The sequence below is a fragment of the Epinephelus lanceolatus genome, chromosome 15, assembly GCF_041903045.1.
Source record: "Epinephelus lanceolatus isolate andai-2023 chromosome 15, ASM4190304v1, whole genome shotgun sequence".
Taxonomy (NCBI): Eukaryota; Metazoa; Chordata; class Actinopteri; order Perciformes; family Serranidae; genus Epinephelus; species Epinephelus lanceolatus.
The window spans coordinates 8532184-8552999 of NC_135748.1; the positions used below are offsets into that span (position 1 = coordinate 8532184).

At 40.6% G+C, this 20816-nt stretch overlaps 1 protein-coding gene across 4 annotated transcripts in view; it reads right to left on the reverse strand.

The window, feature by feature from the left end:
- ccdc88c (coiled-coil and HOOK domain protein 88C) overlaps positions 1–19753 on the reverse strand; it is a 74277-nt gene extending 54524 nt beyond the window's left edge. For all 4 annotated transcript variants that reach the window (XR_004502532.2, XM_078174877.1, XM_033642530.2 and 1 more), the window contains exons 1-3: positions 19137–19753; positions 16644–16756; positions 9607–9715 (exon numbers count right to left, since the gene is read on the reverse strand). Coding sequence is in view for 3 of the 4 variants with exons in the window: in XM_078174877.1 (XP_078031003.1) it covers positions 9607–9715; positions 16644–16756; positions 19137–19196 (282 nt within the window). In the remaining variant the exon portion in view is untranslated. The remainder of the gene's footprint in view (positions 1–9606; positions 9716–16643; positions 16757–19136) is intronic.
- Positions 19754–20816: the final 1063 nt, after the last annotated feature.

Genomic DNA, 20816 nt, shown 5'->3' on the forward strand with positions numbered 1-20816 from the left:
CCCTTTTAGTTTAAACAGACCAAGGCGGCCTTCCGCAACAGTTTTGTAACTTGCTCACGCCCCCCATTGCCCCGAAAAAGGTGCATTCTGTATAAACAAAATTAGGTAGGCGGCATTTTACCGCACTCCCCGATTTTGTTTTTATACTGCCAATGCTGAAAAAAGACTGATTGAGCTTTCCTGCAAATTTGCACAATTCCTATATATTCCTAAAAAGGTTTTTACTTCGGAAACATGGTGGCCACCCTCCAGTCTCCCTCCAGGTAACCCCAGTGAATAAGCGGCTTCTGACCTGTCAAGAATATATGCCTTTAAGTTAAAAAAAAAAAACTTAAAGGCAGCTTTGTTGATGGCGTTTTAGTAGATCTGATATAGCAGATTCCAGCAAAGCTGTAATATACAGTTCCCTGTTTAGTCTATTAGGTTTGGATAACTCCACAGCAATCATGATGTTAAGTAACTATACTATATTTAAGGACTAATAGTAGTACTTTAGGATGGTTTGATGATTGTGTCTCTGTCCACAATAATCGTAGCATGAAGATTTGATACCAGGAGGAAAGAGAGAGTAATTCTAGTGGTTTCAGGCTCTGTGATTTGTTAAGTCGGTGTTTCCTTTCGGAAAAAAGATTATGGCATTAATGCTAAGACTAAGGTCAGCGCTAACTAGCTGGCTGTTTATTATAAATGAGACAGATAGACTTACACCCTCTAATACCACCCGGACCTATGTTGTATAGAAATGTAACGTATATTAATGGTTTATGTTTTATTTAAATACTAAAACTGTGTGAAAAAGGTAGAGTCGGTGTCTGTTCAAAACGCACTCTGTTTGACTTTACATGTGTGTGTGGACTGTGTGAGCGTGTGTGTGGTAATAGCTCTGATCTATAGTTATTCTCCTGCAGCAACATCACCAGCAGGATCTCACACTTAAAACTGACAAGGGATCAATACAGCCTGCTACATGACCCATTTAGATGCACGCATACACACAAGGCCTAAATCCATGGCCCACTAACACACTGGGCTCACATTTCTAATCCCAGATCAATAAAATGGTGGCAGCTAACCCCAGATCTGACTTTAAGCTACCAGCTTCTGTGTTTCACAACTTTCTCACCACTTTAAAATCCAAATCAAAACCCATTCGTCACCTCCTGAGAGGCTCTGGTCCATTGATGCTGAAAAACAAATGAAAAAAATGCTGAATTTTCAGAGAATATTGTAGTTGTGTCCAATTTATGACCATTTCCATTGGGAAAAAAACCTATTCATAAGATCAAGGACAAATATGTTCCTCACCAAATCTGGACACAACAAAAAAGTATGCGTCTCTGCCTGACAGTTTATGAGTTATGAGGAAAAACATAACCTATTCTACAAATGGTCCTATAAATAGTCCCTCAGTGGCCTAATCTGCAAGGCTGCAACAAAAACTAGTCCTCTATTTCATAACCATGGCCTTATGTTCCATCTAATTTAAGTGAAATCTTCCATGTAGGTCTTAAGATATTCTATTGACTGGAGGACAAAAGGGACCAAAAATATTAAATCCTTGGCAGCAGTCAAAATAGTAACATTTAGGCTTAATGTCACTGCACAATAGATTACAAGTAGCACTGGACAAGACTCTCCTGTAATATGTTACATGATGTCCCACTGTCTGAAAAACAAAAACTTGCACTAATTTGCTCTTAAAAGACTAGTTTATTCATGTTTTTTTTTAATGTATATTCAGAAACTAGTTAATTTGCTTTTCAGCTCAGTTGACGTAAACAGTATTCCAAAAGTTTGCCGGATATGTAGGGGAACACAGCTGGCAGCATTTGCTTTACATGCTGATATAGACAGTTGCTAGAGAATCATGGAGTTACAGTGTACAGTTCTGCTGGTGAACAACAAACTGTTTAGAGGGCGGACAGAGTTGGAGTTTGCAAAGACCAGATGACAGAAACAAGTGAAGGCTCATTCCTTCCTCCATAGTAACTCCTCTTCTTTCCTTTCTTCTTTGTTGACAAAGGGAACGTTAGCACTCTGTCTCTGAGCCCCCACTTGTTCCCCTCCAGTAAAAAGGTCTGGAGCTGACCACATAAACACACTCTCACACAGGGTACATTAAGGTCCCTGTTTCAAAGACTGTAAAATTACTCTGCTTTAAGTAATATTTTGAGGAACATGGTTTTCCACCATAAAAAGTAAGAAAAAAAATCTCCAAAGGTGCAGGAAGCAGATCTACCCTTCCTCACTCTCATTGAGAAATTCTGAATCTGGCCTCTGCCCCACCCAGCACCGCTGCCTGCCACTGCTGTATCTATTCCGCCTTCTCCTGCACTGACATAGCGCTATAATGAAGTGTGGAGATAGCTCTGGCTATGCGGGACTAGCGCTAGGCTGACCAGTGCAAGAGCAGTGCGCATTAAGATTGCATTAGCGTTAGAGGATACATTGGTGAGACTCAGATATACATGTTTGAGCCTCAATGAGACCCAGACTGGGGTGACCTGTCTGTTGTGCACCAAAATTGGCAACTAGTAGACATAATCAGATTGATTTATGACCATTTCAATTGGAAAAATGGAAAATTAAAATCTGCTCATATGATCAAGGACAAATATGTTACTCACCAAATCTGGAGTCAAACTCTTTCAGAAAGTGTAGTTAGCATCCCTTATTTGTTTATGCTGTTTGTTAGCTTGTTAGCATGTGTGCAAACTGGCAGCGGCTGGTACAGTTTTAGTTGTTGTGAAACATACAAATACATCTGCTATGATGGGGTATTTGCTAGATAGGGAGAGGAAGCTCCAGGGTCTCGTTTCTTTCCAAATACTACACATTCTACCACATTTGCTGTCTAAACTTTTCACGACAACAGTGCTAACTCTACTGACAAGTCGCTCTGCGCTGGAGGTTTCAGCTTTCTTTCTCGGTGTTGTGTCATAGACTGTTCCCATGTCAGTATGTGTTTCTCATAAAAGACAGCAATGCTTTCGTATTAGTGACGTACTTAATCCAGCTTGCCCAGCGTACATTTGGATCTAAGATTTAAGGAAAGTGCAAACATAGGCCGCTTCAGTGGAAGAATGTGAAAACTCCAGTGACAAACTCTGCACAGATACAAGTCAGTTAAGTCAGGTCAGACATTGTAGGGGACCTAAACAGAAGAAAACTTTTTTTTTTGAGTGGAAGGGGTCTTTGAGTTAGTCCAAAATCAAAAAGGCAACACTACTCTCTAGAAACATCATGGTGCAGCCTCACCCCTCCAACACACACACACAAACACACACACACACAAAACAGCAGTCATTCCTGACAGTGGCTGGCAGTTAGGTGGGGCAATAAAACACTGCTGATGAGTTTGACCAGGGTCAGCACACACACACACATGCATGCACGCACGCACACAGAGTCATACACATACACTAATTCACACACATGTTACGATCCACCCAGGCCAGGGTGAACATGTATGTGTGTGTGAGTGTGTACAAAGTAGGCCAGAGGATATGGAGTTCAAAACATCCCATGTAGGCTCAGGGCTTTGTTCTGCAGTTCCCACGGTAACCAAGGAGGAGTAAAGTAAAGGGGAAGAGGGGGGCGAGAAAGAAAGCAGGAGAGAGTTCTGCTTAAGTTACTACACAACAATAAAATCTTTCTCACAGGAGCCAGAGTTTCACAATTCTAAATGCAGGAGCTGTCACACTCAGATACTGTCAAACTATTACACACATCCTTTGGTCAAAGAGAAAGAGTGAATAAAAGTTTGGAACCCAACAATGTCCTTTCTGGCTTGCCTTATCAGCTAGTCACTGACGCAGTGATGTCTGCATTGTGATGTTCTTCTTTTTACACCCACAATAGAGCTACTTGTGTCAGATCTACAATAAATACGATCTCAAAAATTCCTCATGCTCATTCAAGTTTCATTCTGTGATAAAAGAGGTTGCTTGTATTGCTTGTCACTGACAGCCTGCAAATAATTGTAATCCGACTAAGCTATGGATAAACTAGCATCTGTTTTTATCCAACAATTCATTTCTTTGTGATTTGGTCCTGTCACTGTAGCACTGTCTGTTTCAGTTTCTGTTACACCCTATCCTCATCATGAGAACTCTGGCTGTTTTACTGTCAATGAAGTGTGTTGTCACTGGTTAACATGTTGCGAGTTGTCCTCTTGTGTCAAATAACAAATAAAGTCTACATCTGAACTAATAATATGACCAAATGTATCCACTGCTTATTATCATTCTATTGAAACTGCCATGTGTATCCCACAGGGTTTCCCACACATTCGTTTGTGGCAACCCGCCACAATATCGGCACTGCCACCACATATTAGGGGTGGGAATCACCAAAGGCCCCAGGATACATCAAGATACTTAAGTCATGATACAATATTATTGGGATTTTTAATGTTTTGCGATATGTCGAGTACTGCTTTAACATATATTGCAATACATTGTGATTTATTACCGTTGTTTAACTACAAATTACGTAGCATAGAGTTTGAAAACAGTAAATAGCTTAGTATTCTGAGCCTGTGATATCAGGTTACTGTGTTTTCTACAATAGTGAGAGAAGAGAAAGGAGGTGACAGACATCCCCTCCTCACACTCACACTTACACACACTAACGTTTCATGCTTTTGTCACTAGGGAGAGTGGGAGGAGTCAGTGGACCAGCCTGTGTGTCTGCTGAGACATCATCTAATTAGCAGAGAGCCAACGCCTAACCCCTTATGAACAGCTGGACATATATGTGTGTGTGTATTTTGTTCTTGCAGCTTATCCAATTGGAGGCTCATAACTTACTGACTTGAGGTTATACTATGAGGTGTGTGCATGAGCACGTGTGTGGCTCAGTGTGTGTAAAGGCCAGAGTATTTGACTGGGGTTAGAGATTAACCATCATGGACAGATTAACCCCATACTACCCAGAATGACCCACTTCACCGAGTGTATGCACACACGCGCACACACACACACAGTTAGCAGCAGATGTGGTCTTTGTTGTGTCTGATCTGCATGACCTTCACGTGATCTGTGTTATGCTGAAGTATTCTGTATTATCTTAGACACTGACACTGATAAGGAGCATCTTTGCTTTGGTTGGGCTGAAGGATTATGATTAAATGGGATGTTTCTGACTAATATTATGAAAGCAGGTTAGATTGTAATTGTTTTCCATAAATCAGTCTGTAAGTCTGTATCAGTGGACAACACACTGTCCAACATCTATCAAGCGCAACTACAAACTTATCTCAATTTATACATGAACAGATAAAAATCCCCTACAGTGCTATGATGTGCAGCTTGATATTTACAATATTAACTTCCTCAAAAATGAATAACACACACACACAGTGTACAGGGACACACTATCAAATTATATCAAAACACCAACAACTAAATGTTGTTCCAGACTCTAGGCTTAAGTTTATATAATCCAGAAAAGCTTTCCATATTGTATCAAAGGTTTCTAGAAAGCTTTATATTAGTATGTAGTTTTCCTAAGCTTATCATAACTCAGTACTCCCTAAATCCATCCTTTAAATTTAAACGGTAAAGCATGTTTCCATTTAAAGATAAGGTGCCATGCCAGTAAACTCACAAATGCAAAGACCCTCTTAAGTGTGAAAGGACAATTAGTATTACACTTTAATGATTATTCTATTAAAGATAGATCTGTCTTAAAAGATAGATTATAGGTGGTGTAACACTTGGATAGCTGTGTGCAGTTACTTTCCATAACTGGATTACTTCTAGATTGTGTACTGACAGTTGTATTGTACTGTCGTACATAGGGTTGCAGCGATGTACCGGTTGAGACGGTTATCGTACTGTGAAAATCTCATGCCACTGCAACCCTAGTCATGCACTTTAGATGGGTAAGAAATTAGAGCAGCCAGATGTAATAAAACAATACTGTGTACTCCACATGTCGTATTACAGAGATTGCTATGAAATTGTCTTCATAAAAGACAAGTGTTGGCAGGGACAGATGGCAATATTTTTAAGCGCTGGCCCCACAGGCCACCAAGTCCCTAAATTTGGTGACCAAAGTACATTTCTGATGGCCCAAATGTTAAAAGTAAAAAGGAAAGTCAATTTAACACAACTTAACAAAGCCTTCCTTGACTGTGACATGTTATTACATGACAAGGCATCAACAGAATTATAATACATACTGTAACTACTTATTTAAACTGAAGACTCAAGTTCTTTGCAAACATTTGGTTTATTTGTATTTTCTTGCAGTCTCTTAGTTCACACTTTATCTTTTTTACATAAATACCTACTTTCAACTGTTTCAATGCAGATTTGTTTTTTTAAAGTCCACCTTCTGTGTCTCTTGTTTTTCTGTAAAGATCACAGTGACAGTTGGATTAGGCATCATGAACGCATACTTCAGTTGTCCAAACATATTGGGAGCTAGCAGGTGTTTCAGTTTAACAACGGACAGTGTTAACCGTTGAACTTCAACCAAATGCCTCTGTTGTTTCTTGTAGCAGCATTAATGGTTGGTGTAGATACTAGCGCAGATGAGTGTTGTGTAAAATTGATAAAAGAAAAATTTAAGGCTTTTACAAGGACACCTGCATGTTCTGTTTCCAACAGCTGCCATCACTACGAGTGACCATAATGCATTTGTCTGAGAGTCACCACTTAACACAGTCAATTGTTAAACTGAAACACTGGCTACAAGTGCTGTTTGTTGTTTTTGTAGAATGTTGAAGTACAAAGTGTGACTGAATCAAGCTGTTTGTGGATGTTTTTTTCAGTTTATTTAACCTTTACTTAGGCAGACAATTGAGACACACAGTCTCATTCTCAAGAGAGGCCTGATAAAACTTGGTGGCCGCAGGGGGCCACTAACAGGGATGTTTGGTGGACACAGAGTAACTTTTTGTGGCCACGGGTTATTGAGCCATGGTTAATGTTGAACCCTGGTTGGCAATTGGGTCGTGTGTGTGTGTGTGTGTGTGTGTGTGTGTGTGTGTACTGTCTTTATGTTTGTGCCATGTGTGCTGATGCCAGGCACATGATGTAATGTGACCCTTCTCTCAAAGCTAATCACAGCTCCTTGGTTAGAGGCATAAATCTTCGGTGCATGTGTGTGTGCACAAACACAGTGTGTCTTTTTATAAATCAGAGATAAGGAGCTCAGATGCAGTTGATTTGGCTGAGGTGCAGTCATATCCTGCTGACACACACATACACACTTCCTCTGAGCTCTAACCCCACACAGTGATGTGAGTGTATTGCGTGCATGTAGTAAGCTACTTTAATACTGAAACCCTTTCTGGATTAAATACACTTTTGCTGCCATCTAGGAAATCCCTCATTCTTTTTTGGTCTGCTAATATTACACAGCCAAAAAGCTATTTGATTTTTCCTCCAGAATGATGCTGATTTTTCTGAGCTTTCATACCACGAATAAAGGCATTAACCAATCATGCTGTGCAGAATGGATGACATGTCACTTCGTCATGACACTGGTGGACCTTGCTGATTGTTTGTTTTTCTCAGCGCCCTAGATTATATGACAAATTGTTATAGAATTATTATTACAAATTATATGACATCCTAAAATATGTCCAGAGCTGGCTGTTGTAGTACTTCAGCTTCTGTATTAGACAGTGGAAATCTCCTTCTCTACCTTGTAAAATGGGATGTACCTAAAATGTTCTCCTCTTTTACCCAGTGAGGAGCAGGAGGACAATGTCGTCATCACCGCATGGTGTTGAATCCATTACTTTTTCTAACCTTTTACTAAACAACTGTTGGAACTGTCACAAACTTGCATTGCTGCCGGTACAAATAGTTTCGATGCAAAATATTCACAGTTGAGTATTTTGCATTTTGTGCTGTTTTTTTCTGTTTTTTTGTGCATTTATTCGTCATGCCCTAGTGCGTACAGGCCTTTAGTCAGACATGTAAGCCATTCAGTGCTCCATCTGCTGATGTGGGGAAACTACAGGCTGACAGTTTGGTTACACTTCCCCCAAATCTTCTTTTAAGAGAAAGAGAGAGCAACCCTCATTTTATGGCACATGAGGATAAAGTCACCCGGTATACCCACGCAACATCTCTCTTAATCATCTTAAAAGATAAACCTAGCCAGCCACCAACACTGTTAGGCATTGATGTTTTTGTTGAATTTAGGTGATGGCGTCTGGTTACAAAAGAAATTAAGCTGCTGCTGCTGCTGCTGCTGCTAGGTGTGAGCTTCACTTCAGGGAAAGTTGTGAGAGTACACCTAGCCACATACACACAGTGATGGGGCTAACTGTTAGCATCACACAGGTTTAACAACAGAGTCGTCGTCAGTGTGAGTTTGTTGGGACAGTTCAACATCTCAGTGTTGGACGTTAACTGTGCTGCTGCGGCAGTGTAGTTTGTGCTTAATGGACAGACACTGAACTGACCGTTCACTGGGATGATAGCAGCTCTGGAGGTGGCTGTAACAGAAAGTCTGCTGGTCTGACAGGGAAATGGTACAGTATGAGATCAGACCGCAGGCGCAAAAAGGATCAATGCAGGTATCATTTGACTGGAGATGTGTAGATACTACTTGGTACAGAGTTATTTCAGGTATTGAGTACCGATACTCTGCCCTAGCTGTAGCTGCAAAATGTTTGGCCAAAATGTGACTCAGACATTATGCTTATCATTATGCTGCTGGAAGTTTCTGAGGATACTTTTTCCCACTGTAAAAACATGCAGTATCAGCATTCACTGTAGTGTAACTGTTGTGAATCTAAGCATTCCTTTATAAAGGGAGCAAGCCACAAACTTATAGGAAACAAAAATATGTGATGTGTAACTCAAAAACACTGGGAATCAGTTAGTGTTTTACAGAAAATCCAACTGAAAACTGAAAAAAGAAAACTGGTTTGAAATGACTCAAACATCAAACAAAAAAGAAAAGAAAAAACAACATCTTCTACCAAAGTAACTAAATGCTTCACACTGAGCACGACACTTGTTCCCAATGATCTCATCATACTGTGTAACTTCCTGCTAGTATTGATTGCTGCAGATTATTGGTTGCCATGCAAGAAAACTACAGAATGATCGTCTAGCAAGTTCAAAGTTGATCTACACTGTTGGAAACTATCATCAGTACGGCACATAAGTGACACACACGTGTGTTGTTTGTTTCTGCAGGGCCTGTTCCTATTCTTAACACCCAAGCTGAAATGCACAGATCAGAAGACACACACATGACAATCAAATAGCCGAAAGACAAGATAAACACACAGTGAACACACATACACTTGCAGCCCCCAGGCAAAGTAAATCAACTGAGGATACAGTAATGGCTGTACCTCCAAACAGAAAGACAGAGACTCAAACTGAGCAGTAGTTCAGTAATATCAGTTCAATTAAAACAAACAATACATCAAACCAAACATAATACATCATCCACAAATGGCAGAATATGGAGCTATTGATTAGCAGATAATATGTTAATTCCACTTTAAGATTTTTTTTTGCATGGGTGAAAAGAAAAGACAATGTGGAGTGCTGCTTGTCTGCTGTACTGCAGTTTGAGCCATGCATGTTGCCCTAGCACACCACCAGCAGCATGTGTGTTAATTACCTGGTAGTACGTCCTGATGTGTCTGGTGAGAACGTTCAGGTTGTGAAGACGAAGCGACATATCATTGTTCACATTCTTGTTCAGCCTTTGATTGGTTGGGCTGGGGTCACTATGGAGACACACACACACAGCAAAGGAGCGCTTAGATTGACGTTACTTGTTGGTACTTAAGACAAAGATCTTATTACACCCAGAGACTCACACACACATCCCAAGTGCAGGGTCACTATTGTGCTGGAGAGAAATTTATACTCACATGAACACACTGCAGCCTGTGCCAGACTGATCTGCATGTGAACAGAGGGTGTGTAACGCTGTCTGGCTGACCTACTATGGCTGTCATGACGTCAGTTTGATGCCTAATGGAAACTATTCTCAACATACAGAGGGTAGAAAATAGACTGTCACTTTGCTTGGCCTAGCACTGAGATAGGGTCTTTACCATCAAAGCCCCTGATTAACAAGTCAATTATAGATGTACAAATGAAATCCCAATATTACTACAAATTTTGGCCCCTGCTAAGAGTTTATGTTGAGACAGGTCTGAAGAATAACAGACTGAGACTGCACTTGATTTCCTCTCTTCCTCTTTAATTTGGCTGTACCAAATGTCAAAGCGTCTACTGAGATTTTCAAATGAAGCTTCAAATGTCTGACATCCTATTTTGTGATGTCATCAACCTAAAAAAATGTGTAAATCCTTGGACAAATTCCTAAATTTGAATGAGTGATTCATTGCACTTTTAGGCTTACAGCTACATTCTCCTACAACAGATATGGCAACAAAATAAATCAGAACATTTCAAACTAAAGTGTCTGCATTTTTATTTTATTCAAAATCTGAACAGTCTGGTGCAGACATTCATGGACACTCAAATGAGTTAAGAACTGGGCTGTAACCTGCTAAACTGCCCTACGTGTCATACTTAGTTTGAGGCAAGCAGGAGGGCCATTTTTGACCGCAGTGAAAATGTTTGTGAAAGGCCTCCACCCACAAATATGGACTGAAGCAGAATATTTCATTAGATTAAAAACCTGTTGTGAATTTTGGAAATGATTTTAGTAAATTTTGACTTTTGGACTCTGCAACACTCTGGAGTTATTGGCCAGGTTGGATCAGGACTTGGAAATGTACACATCTGGAACGGATACAGAATCTAATTCTACAAGTAGTACAACATAAACAACACTAGAGAAAGCAATTTCTGAAGAAAATGCTGTGTGAATGCTGGATGTTGAAAAGCTGTTGCACAATTAAGCCACCTTGTGGTTCTGGATAAAAGGTACGATCGCAGCATGAGGAGACAGCGATGTCTGAGCCAGAAACAGAGGTCATAACACCACTGAAAGGGCCTCTAAATAAACGGGACAGCCAGCAGAACAGGATCCCGGGTGGCATGGATGTGATGTTTTGACAATGTGTTATGCCTGCAACCCATTGAGGGAGATTTAAAAAGTAGCTAATAGCAGTTAGCAGCTAATTCAAAGAAGAAGAACAGCAGCCAAAAATGTCTGCAAGTTGGAAAGCAACAAGGTCTTTACCCTCCGAGCTGAGGATGAGATCAGCCGCCATGTGTCAGAGACTGAAAATGATTGGTATTGCCATGTTATGCAATTGTTAATGTTTATAAAACCCTGGAGCGGCATGACCCCACCGTTGTTTGGTTCTATGTAAAAATGCAAAGGCATCACAAAGAAGGGACTTCATAGCAGCTCTGTTGCGCAATCTTTGTATGAAAAGAACTAATATGGATGTCATTGAAAAGTTGAATAATACTTATAATGCATGAAAGATGAGGGATAGTTTAAGTTTTTTGGAAAAGCTGACACCAAACTGAAATGCTGAAACTTCAGCGATTACAACTGACATCTTCTAATTTCTTTCATCAATTAAACTTCCAACTACACTTCCCGCTCAACTAATCACTTCCAAAATTATACTTCTTTGTGCACTTTAACTTGAACTTCACTCTGAACTTACATTCAAATTGAAGTGAGAGAAAAACTCTCAACTCTTTTAACCTCCCCAGTTTTACACATACTATGATACATAATGTACTCCAATTGCTTTCAGTGCTTTCACTTCAGCCAAAACTTCGACTAACATCTTTTTTCATGATATACACTTCAAGTGGCACTGATTTCTTTTATGATTTCCTTCCATCTCAATTTATCACTTACACTTTTACAACTGTAACTCCTGTCAGCCCTTTAACTCCAAATGATAGTTCTTCCAGCACGTCCATTTTAAATGTCACTCAACTCCTCACAGTAACTATATTTTGACCAACTTGAGCCTATTTCAGTGTGTCAACTTTTTCTAATGTTTCAACAGCAGATAATTGGCAACAAGCTTGCTAAATGTTCTTCAAGAAATGTCTATCTAGTTTAATTCCAGTCAACAAGTCAATCATCACAGCCAAATAAAGATGACTATATTAAATGGCAGTTTTTTTGAAAATTTTGCCCAACTCATAATTAATTTTTCAAAGGTCAGACAGAATAGACTGACTGATGTAACAGCTGACTGGTTCTTTGACTCACTGATTTACCAACGGTCTGTGAGTGGCTTTCCTGTAATAATCCCTATGGCTCCTCCATCCTGGCCTCCTCCTCTGTAACCCACTTTCCCATAAACCCCTACCAAGTCCTAATCACCCCCCCAGTTAGCCCAGCCTACATTCAGTGTTTAGAGAACAATAGCATGAATACCATTGTTTCTGAAGACAATAACTAACATATGAACATGTGGTCTGATTGGGGACAGTGGGTCGTCTGGACAGGAGAGGATTTAGATTCCACACAAGTATGTATGTTTCATTATCATCACTGTGAACAGTATTAGTGTCTTGTAGTCCACATGCTGTCTGTCCAATCCACAAAGAATTAAAGGATAAGCCTTACAATATTCTTTATCTTTCATTGTCAAGAAGTCCAATGAAAAGACCACAAACCATCAGTGACAGTTCCTTTAATGGCCACTTGAGGCTGGTTCCAGTTCCAGTAACCCAATCTTCACAGACCCTTTTGATAAAACTTCAAAGCCGAAATAAACATCTTTACAGCCTGGAACAAAAATGATTTTGGTCTCTTAACCTAATTTCCCCATTCATGAAAACTCTAGGCAATTTTATTTCCCTAGGATGGCGAAAGCATGAACTGCTGTACTTTGTCTTGCTCTCTCCCCCTGACTGACTAGTACTCGTTGCCTTTGATGCTTTGGTTGTTTAGAGTTAAGCAAGAGGAGAGAGAGATTGGTTAGAGTAAAAATATCAGAGTAAGCCAATCAGAGGCAGAGTAAGACAGACTAGGACGGGGCAGGCCTTCTACAGCCTAGGAAAAAAAAACTTTCTAACAGTATGGGGGTGAAATTTTACATAACTCAACGATTGAAATGTTATTAGTTATTAAGTTATTAAGTTGTACCTTAAAGTACAACTTCGGTATTTTTCATCCTGGGCTCTATTTCCCCACGTGTATGTGTGCATATGATTCATGGGTACCACTCGTTCTAAAATTGGTTCAGTATTGAGCCGCGAAACGAGCTAAAATGGTAACAGGGGCAAATGTGTCCCGTATAAAAGTGCTTTTTTTCACCACTGACCGGTTCAGATCGGCAGTGTTATCTCTGTAAATAGCATATTGTAGCGGCCCTGGGGCAGTGGTGACTGTGAATGAGTGGAGTCAGCTGTCAGTCAGTGTTGGAGCAGAAAGGCGGAAGGCGTCCCCGCTTGGTAATGAAAATGAAAAACGGTAACACTCCAGAGGGTAGCACGTAAAAGACTCCGTCCTCTGACTCTTCTAGCGTAACACATACTTCACACACACATACTCATTTACATTACCAAGCGGGGATGCCTTCCGCCTTTCTGCTCCAACATTGACTGACAGCTGACTCCACTCATTCACACTCACCACTGCCCCAGGGCCGCTACAATATGCTATTTACAGAGATAACACTGCCGATCTGAACCGGTCAGTGGCGAAAAAAAGCACTTTTATACGGGAGACATTTGCCCCTGTTACCGTTTTAGCTCGTTTCGCGGCTCAATACTGAACCAATTTTAGAATGAGTGGTACCTATGAATCATATGCATACATACAGTACAGGCCAAAAGTTTGGACACACCTTCTCATTCAATGCGTTTTCTTTATTTTCATGACTATTTACATTGTAGATTCTTACTGAAGGCATCAAAACTATGAATGAACACATGTGGAATTATGTACTTAACAAAAAAAGGTGAAATAACTGAAAACATGTTTTATATTCTAGTTTCTTCAAAATAGCCACCCTTTGCTCTGATTACTGCTTTGCACACTCTTGGCATTCTCTCCATGAGCTTCAAGAGGTAGTCACCTGAAATGGTTTTCCAACAGTCTTGAAGGAGTTCCCAGAGGTGTTTAGCACTTGTTGGCCCCTTTGCCTTCACTCTGCGGTCCAGCTCACCCCAAACCATCTCGATTGGGTTCAGGTCCGGTGACTGTGGAGGCCAGGTCATCTGCCGCAGCACTCCATCACTCTCCTTCTTGGTCAAATAGCCCTTACACAGCCTGGAGGTGTGTTTGGGGTCATTGTCCTGTTGAAAAATAAATGATTGTCCAACTAAACGCAAACCGGATGGGATGGCATGTCGCTGCAGGATGCTGTGGTAGCCATGCTGGTTCAGTGTGCCTTCAATTTTGAATAAATCCCCAACAGTGTCACCAGCAAAACACCCCCACACCATCACACCTCCTCCTCCATGCTTCACAGTGGGAACCAGGCATGTGGAATCCATCCGTTCACCTTTTCTGCGTCTCACAAAGACACGGCGGTTGGAACCAAAGATCTCAAATTTGGACTCATCAGACCAAAGCACAGATTTCCACTGGTCTAATGTCCATTCCTTGTGTTTCTTGGCCCAAACAAATCTCTTCTGCTTGTTGCCTCTCCTTAGCAGTGGTTTCCTAGCAGCTATTTGACCATGAAGGCCTGATTCGCGCAGTCTCCTCTTAACAGTTGTTCTAGAGATGGGTCTGCTGCTAGAACTCTGTGTGGCATTCATCTGGTCTCTGATCTGAGCTGCTGTTAACTTGCGATTTCTGAGGCTGGTGACTCGGATGAACTTATCCTCAGAAGCAGAGGTGACTCTTGGTCTTCCTTTCCTGGGTCGGTCCTCGTGTGCCAGTTTCGTTGTAGCGCTTGATGGTTTTTGCGACTCCACTTGGGGACACATTTAAAGTTTTTGCAATTTTCCGGACTGACTGACCTTCATTTCTTAAAGTAATGATGGCCACTCGTTTTTCTTTAGTTAGCTGATTGGTTCTTGCCATAATATGAATTTTAACAGTTGTCCAATAGGGCTGTCGGCTGTGTATTAACCTGACTTCTGCACAACACAACTGATGGTCCCAACCCCATTGATAAAGCAAGAAATTCCACTAATTAACCCTGATAAGGCACACCTGTGAAGTGGAAACCATTTCAGGTGACTACCTCTTGAAGCTCATGGAGAGAATGCCAAGAGTGTGCAAAGCAGTAATCAGAGCAAAGGGTGGCTATTTTGAAGAAACTAGAATATAAAACATGTTTTCAGTTATTTCACCTTTTTTTGTTAAGTACATAACTCCACATGTGTTCATTCATAGTTTTGATGCCTTCAGTGAGAATCTACAATGTAAATAGTCATGAAAATAAAGAAAACGCATTGAATGAGAAGGTGTGTCCAAACTTTTGGCCTGTACTGTACACATGGGGAAATAGAGCCCAGGTTGAAAAATACCGAAGTTGTCCTTTAAACTGATATGGGGCTGCTGAGTTGAGGTGATATAGTACACTGCAAGTGCCACCAGAGGTCAGTCTCTTCTGGTGGAAAAGGCAGCAGATTTAGAAATATAGTGACTTCAAGTGGTGGGGATAACATTATAGGTCTAGTAATTAGTTCAGCTAGTGGGCATACATGAGGGGAGAGACAGAACATGGGGAGAAAATGAAGAATGAGTGATGATAAAAAAATGTTATCATGTATCGACGTATATCAGAGCTCCGTTACATGGACAGCTACCAATTATAAATCTGTCATTGTTACATTACTTGGAAGGTCAATTTCAGGAGAATTACTCTGATAGTTTCATTACACACAGCAAGGGTCTAGAAAATTTGATTGTGAAATTCCATGACTTTTTCAGGTTTTCCATGACTGTGGGAACACAGCTGCAGCTGGCGTTAGAGTTAGCTCCAATCTCTCGTCAAAATATCGTCTTTTAATTACTTTGGCTCCAAACCTCCAAGATTGCGACAGTCTAAAGGTTAAACTTGAGGCTTCAAAACGGGAGTCCACAAACCAATGGGTGATGTCACACTGGCTACATCCATTACTTACATTGAGTCTATGGTGTGTATCCAAAGCCTGATATATCTTCTACCTCTGTGCTATAGAGCTCCACAGTTGTCCAAACCTGAATGCATGTCAGTGAGCCACACCATTGCAGAAAGTGACAGGTTTCTTAATTATCTTTAGTTGTGCATGTTTTGTTGGCATAAGAACGGTCATTTACAAAAACTGGATACTGTCACAACATACTCATAGTATAACAGGTATCATTCTTAGAAAAGCCTTATCAAACCATGTTGTGTTGCATCACCTTCACAGTTGTGACTGATTCTCTCTGTGCATTGCCAGCTTTTTTTCTTCTATGTGAAGATATAGGTGGTAAATATCCATCACCTGAACCTGCTGAGAGTTATTGCTTAACAATTTTATAATTGTTCACACCTCAGTATTAAAAGGGACTGTTAATGGTCTGATTTGTGCTCACTCTCAAACTCCACTGTATGTCTTGATGCAGACTTTAGCTGCACATCTGGCTGTGACGTTTACAACATGAAACCAGCCCGTCAGGATGTGGTCGCACACAACACACTTACACAGGAAACACTGGATTAACTCACTCACCGTTCATACACCCAGTCCAGAAGCACAAAAATACACACGAAAGAACTTTGTTCACTGACTCATACAAATAAAACTCTCACTCTGTTTGATGTCACCTACATGTGTGTCATGATCTTGTGCAGGAAGACGCCGTCCACCAGCTCCATAAACATGTTGACCCGCTCCTCTGAGCCTACGTCGTCACATGAACCCAAAGGACCCAAGGTGCGCACCTAGAAACAGAAAGAAACATCAACCACATCACACCTAGAAATATAAACCTAACACTCCTAATGTTTTTTTCTTTCAGCTTAATATGCTGGTTGGCATTCTGCTGAAACAAGTAGAATCAACTGGGTATCTTCCACAGTTAGGGTCTGTTTTTAGTATGAAATTTCCTCCTTATGCCTCCATGGATAGCGTTTCTCTGCTCAGATGCAGCAGAGGCATGATGACACAAGGACATTTGGCATTAAAATGACTGCAGCCTTAGCTTCATATTAGCTTCAGCTAAACATTAGAATGCATCTCTGCACAGAATAATAACTTTAGAATTTGCCCCCATCACTTTAAATGAAAGAGGGGGTGTCATCGTGGCCAGTGTGGGCAGCAGGAACAATTACTGTCACCAGTAACCTTTCAATGTACACATGGGTATATCAGCTACATTTAAAGACAGATTTGAAAACAATGTAAACCTTTCTTTAAAAGTTATATCGAGCACATTTAATATTTCTTTAACCTTTCTTTATTCAGAGGGGGGGTTTGCTCTCTTGTTGAGGAACGCCCTGCACACACAGTGACACAGCTGGAAGCTGCCCAGTATAACCACAGTCTGATCTGCTCCTGGCCACTGAGCAACTCCACCGGAGTAGTTGGGGATTAAGGGCCTTGCTAAATGTGAGCGCTACTCTTTCATTTTCTCCACCCAGACATACCCTAAAATCAGGTTTCAGATATCCTATCGGCAACATTCTGGTCATGAACCCCATTTCTCTAACCTTGGATGTGCAAATAAAGGAAAAAAAAAGAGAATGAGAAACAGCTTGTGACTTTCCATGCGTCAGCTTCTGCAGCGTGGCTGTGTTAAATGTGTTTGTCTGTGTCTGACATACATGAGAAAAAGTGTTGGTTGATCGGCCAGGTCAACACGATGGGGTCACAGCCAAACAGGAAGTACCGCAGAGGTAATAACCTATTGACTGCTTTGTGGGTTGTCATAGTCTGGGCTGGAAGCCCATATTGGCCAGCAGGAAGATTAAAGTGGGTCCCAAACAAACCTTTAACACACTGATATCTATAACAAAATCTACTGAGGAATTAAAGTATCTAATGTACATTTTTTTTTTCCATTTTTTACTTCTGTTTCTTAATTCTGGATTTAGTTTCCATTACTTTTAACCATTTACTTGCTCAGTCTCTGCTTAAAGCTTTGCTACATAAGTGAAATCAGCTGCAGCACTTTTTGCTCCATAGAGATAGTGACTCTTTTGGACATGCAAAACAGCTAAACCCACTCAAACAGAGAGAATGTTTGGGCTGACAAGGGGAAATTCTTTCGTACATCAGTAAATTAAAAATGGCAAAAGTCGATGAAGAGGTAAAGAAACAGCACTAACTGAGGAACAGCAGCTGCAACCAGTGAAGCAGAGGAAACTGAGAATTCACTTTTTCTCCCTGACAGTTGAAATGAGATCTAAACTGGGAAAGCCCCAGAGAGACCAGCCAATGTCTCTCAATGAATGATTTAGGGACTGTTTGTCACTTATGTGAGGGGAGGAGAGTGGTGAAAAAAGAGGGAGGTATGTCAAATAATTTTTTAAGCTCGAGGGGGGACTTTTATTTTGACTTAGAGGAGGATGCAACTGGAAATTGTTGTAATCTGTATTTCTGTTACCATTTATTTTTAAAGAAAACATAGTGGGTATGGAAGGCATGTTTTCTTCAAAAATTGCCGAATTACACCTTTTAAAATAGCCAGAAACTGTAAAAACAGAAATTATCATTGGATTTTTTTCCAAATCTGAGCTTAAATTAGTGATATATTTTTATCAAAATCACTTTATTCCACATTTCTCATTCAAATTTTGCCAAAAGTAGCCCATCTGCATGAAGTAACCAGCATGCATTTTTTTTCTCTTAACTTTTAAGCATCAATTGATAAGTTTCTAAAATCTCATAACTAATTAATGGTTGGTGGAGGATCATGCGATTTCCCAAGTCACTCAGGGAGACTCGAGAAAAATATTTGTAGCTTCGGAAAAATAAAAAATAAAATAAAATGAAGTCACACCCCATGCACCCCCTCATCGGATACATAGAGAACAGTCCCTTAACCATGGGCTTTTACATTGAAACTCTTAACCCTGTCGCTGTAATGTAACAGTCTGAACTGTGTCAATAAATGGGTTAAAAGTGTAGGAGAGCAAAGTATTGCAGATGGTGCTTTAGAGGTCAATGTTGTTTGTTTAGACAGTTTAAACTGGTTGGTCAGGTAGTTCTCACAAACAAATGTATCCAAAGTGAGAGAAACAGAGAAAGTCAAACAGAGATAGGTCAGCAACTCGTGTGCATCACCGCACAGCCGTGTGCGCGCGTGCTGCTCCCACTCACCCACACCACCAGCGGTGACTCCATGAAAGTGGCCAGTAACTCGGACAGAGTCACGTCCATGGTTCCGAGTCCGTTTATCAGTCACCAACCGATCATAAATCCACCGGTCAATCAGTCGATATCCGCAGCAGGCTCGCGGTGGGTCACCACACAGGACAGAACAAAGCCCCCGCGCGGCATCGATCCCCCCCTGCACGAGCTCTCTCTCACACGACTATTGTCTCGCGCTGCCCCGTTTCCCTAAACAGTAGGTTTCCAATGGAAAGCGTTAAATATGAATAAAACTGTTAGAAACACTTCCACAAACGCTCTCATGCAGCACAGAGTCAGTTCCGTTAGTTTAGCGGGTAAATATCCAGTTTGTTTTCCGGCTGAAGGTGGAACACTTGATCCAAACTTCGCAGGACAGTTGTTCGCGTTGCCAAGGATACACGACTCTGACCGTAAAGCGGCAAAACCGCCGTGAAATAAGAAAGAAAAGTTAACAAAGTAGAGAAAAGTCAAGTGCACGATGGAGGGAAACTAAGAACATTAAAATAGTTGTTTCCGTTGTCTGTTACATCTCCACCACGTCTCTCTCCTCTTCTTCTCTCCATCAACCTGACTGAGCGGCGGCCACTGAGACAGGGGAGGATTGACTGACAGCAGTACCGACCAATCCGCTACTTCAAGAAGCGTGCTCCCCGCCCTTTGCGATAAATCAGCCAATTACAGTGCAGTAATTTGGTAGCATTTTCTCTGAGTCTGACGTCACCATCAGACAGACTCAGTCAGCCAAAGACCAAAGACGGAACAAGATAGTGAACGTCCGAGAGTTGTTTCCTAAATAATAATTTAAAAATACCTTTTTCGGTACTTCTGAATTAGTAGGGTTTTGTAAGTTAGGTACAAGTAGTGAGTGTAAGTAAGTGATGTTATAATAATTATTATTTTCTCAAAGCAGATTACAATAGATAACAATAACAAACCATTGCTGTATATATGATATTAGTGACAACATATTGGATGAGAATGTACACTGACTTAATGTACTACCATATTGATAGCTGCTTATCCCTTGTTAGTTCTATTCCTGTGTTAGCTAGGTAGCAAAATTGCAGTTTTATCTTGTAAGGGACTGTTCTTTACTTATCAGAGGAAGGGGCGGCTGGCATGTGACTTAAATTATTTTTTTCACCCTGTCCGAAGCTACAAATATTTTTTTCTTGAGCCTCCCTGAGTGACTTAGGGAAAATGCATGAGCCTTCCTTCACCATTGATTAATTATTAGACTTTAAAAACGTGGCCTTTGATGTTTAAAAAGCCTTGGTTTTTCACTCTTGTCATGCTGCTGGTTAGTCGATGCAAATAATTTATTTTGACAAAATTTTAAAGTGATGTAGAATAAGGTGATTTTGATGAAATATTACAATTTGAAGCCCAGATTTGTTTTTCGGTTTGTTTGTTTTTCCTCGAAGTGTTTAACTCACATAATGTGTTTGATGACCGTTGGAAATTTGAAAGTCAAATGAGAATTTCTGTTTTTACAGTTTCTGGCTATGATAAATGGTGTTATTGTTAAAGAAAACATGCCTTTTAAATTCAAAAATGAAATAAATACAAAAAACAGCCGTTTATAGTTTTATGCCCCTCCCCAAAGCCAAAATAAAAAACACAAGTTCCTCCCCAGGCCTTAAAAAT